The 2,295-nt window shown below is 43.4% G+C and overlaps 1 protein-coding gene across 2 annotated transcripts in view; it reads left to right on the top strand.

Moving 5' to 3' along the window:
* Positions 1 to 2,295, top strand: part of CCDC43 (coiled-coil domain containing 43) — a gene marked incomplete at its 5' end in the record, with an annotated part of 16,324 nt that overhangs the window by 5,865 nt on the left and 8,164 nt on the right. For both annotated transcript variants that reach the window (XM_014584817.2, XM_014584818.2), the window contains 1 exon segment: positions 758 to 845. In XM_014584817.2, coding sequence (XP_014440303.1) covers positions 758 to 845 — 88 coding nt within the window.

Genomic DNA, 2,295 nt, shown 5'->3' with positions numbered 1-2,295 from the left:
AGGAAAATGGAGGAGAAGGGATTGCGGCGTGACCATCCCCCCTGGGGGGTGATTTCTCGCTTTCTGTCTCTATGTCTCTCTCTGTCTGTCTGGCGAGTGCACGTGCCCTATAGCAAAAATCTCTCCAAAAAAAAAAAAAAGGAGAGGATGAGGAGGACTGTTCTGAATTGGTAGAAATCACTTCCTCACTTTGGCAGGAAGGAATGGGGCCAGCTTGTGGCATAGTGGTTAAGGTGCTGGACTCCCACATGGTCGACCATTGTTTGAGTCCCAGACCTAGCAGCTCAAAACTCAGGTCAGGCTTGTATGTGCGTGCACTCGCATGTATGTCCAAAATCCCAAGAGGAGAAGGGAGGAGAAGAGATTGCAGCATGGCTATCCCCCAAGGGGAGGTTTACTTGCTTTCTACTTTTTTTTTTTTTTGTCTCTGTCTCTGGCGAGCACACATACCCTATACCAAAAGTCTTCAAAAAAATAGAAAAATAAAAAGAATGAGGAGGACTGTTGTGAGTTGGTGGGAATCATTTCCTCACCTTGACAGGATGGAGTGGGTGCTCTTGACATAGCAGATGTGGATTCTGGGCCACATACACAGGAGAGCCAGAAAAGAAACATACTGTCTATTCTGTGGCTCCCACATTCTTCCTATGATTTCTTCTCACCTCCACAGAGAGAGCTGTGTCTTCTGCATAAGCTTTTTTTAGGTTGCTGTTTTTTAGGGCTCTCAGGAAATTAATTGGTCTACTTTTCTAACTAGGAAGAAGAATCCCTCCTTAATGTCTGCAAGGAGATTGTCGAACGATGGTCGGAAACTCAAAGTGTCGTCACCAAAGTTAAAAAAGAAGGTAGAGTTGGAGTTTTCGTGTCTAAGCTATAGAGCCTTTTTGTTTGTTTGTTTAATATTTAACTTCATTTTTTCTTCAATTTGTTGAGAGAGAGACAGACAGAGAAAGTAAGTCACCAGGCCCGGGACTCAAATCGTGGTTGTGCATGTGGAAGTCCAGCACCTTAACCAATACGCCACTTGCCAGCCCCGCTATAGAGCCTTCTCAATAGCCTTTACTGTACAGTTATTTGGGAGATAGTTCTTTAGTTCTTCATTTTCCTCTTTGGATATTCATTTTCCTTGAGATAACGTACAATGAAAAATACTTAGCAGCTTACTTTAACTTTTTGCTGAACATTTTTTTTCTCCTTTTGTATTTTTCCATTTCAACTGACCACAGTGGTTTTCACTTTCAAATGTTTCGCATGCGCACACACAATTTATATTTCCAATAGACACATGCACTTGTCAGAGAGCGAGCGAGCATTCCAGTGGGCATGGTCACACCACAATCCTCTTTTATCCAATTCTCAGGATTTGGGAAGTGTACATACATGTGCTGGGCATTTTTTTTCAAGCTGCTGGGCTGAGATTCAGACCATGGTTAGCTATATGGTATCTGGTCTCCATGCACAACTCCTAGCACTGTGCTATGGGGTTAGCTCCCATTGTGTATGTTTTTGTTTTTGTTTCTGTTTTTAAATTTGCCAGTGAGCATGTACACTCGCAGGAGGGGGTGGCGGATGAAAAAGCACTCCCCATGTGTAATGATCATGTTGCAATCCCTTCTCCTCTCTCTCTCCCTCTTTTTAGTATTTTGGGCATGCATGATACACACACATCCAATGTGTTTCCCAAGCCGCTGGGTCTGGGAATTGAACTGTGCGGTAGGTCATGAGGATCTATCTACTTTAAGCACTGCATCACCTGCTGGCCCCAGCATTGTTTTTTGTTTTTTGATATAGGGCATGTGAGCTAATCAGAGAGAGAGAAAATGAGAAATTTAGGGCATGCATGCATATAGGCACAGTGTGTGATTTTCAGGCTACTAGGTCCAGGGCTAGAACAATGCTGTTGGCTTTGTGGGATCCAGTGGCCTTACCCTCCCCACACCACATGCTGGTCCCAGTATTATTTTTTAAGCTCTCCTAGATAATTCCAGTGCACAGTCAGATGTGAGAACCAGTTGATACCATTGCTTTCTATTGTTGAGAATGGGGACTTTGATAGATAGGGCAAAATAATCTTAATCTGGGACCAGCAGGTGGCATGGCGATTGAGGTGTGCTAGACTCCTACATGGCCAACCATGGTTCAAATCCTGGACCTGGTGACTTGCTTTCTCACTTTCCCTTCTCTCGCTGGTCAAATTAAGAAATAAATAATAACAACAAATAAGATTAAATAAATAATCCTTTTAAAAAACCTTAATCTGGAACCAGCAGGTGGCGTGGTGGTTAAGGTGCTGGA

The sequence above is a fragment of the Tupaia chinensis genome, unplaced genomic scaffold (assembly GCF_000334495.1).
Source record: "Tupaia chinensis unplaced genomic scaffold, TupChi_1.0 Scaffold148004_1, whole genome shotgun sequence".
In the NCBI taxonomy this organism is placed as follows: domain Eukaryota; kingdom Metazoa; phylum Chordata; class Mammalia; order Scandentia; family Tupaiidae; genus Tupaia; species Tupaia belangeri.
The sequence above is the reverse complement of the archived record's forward strand: the minus strand, read 5'-3'. Positions and strand labels throughout refer to the sequence as shown.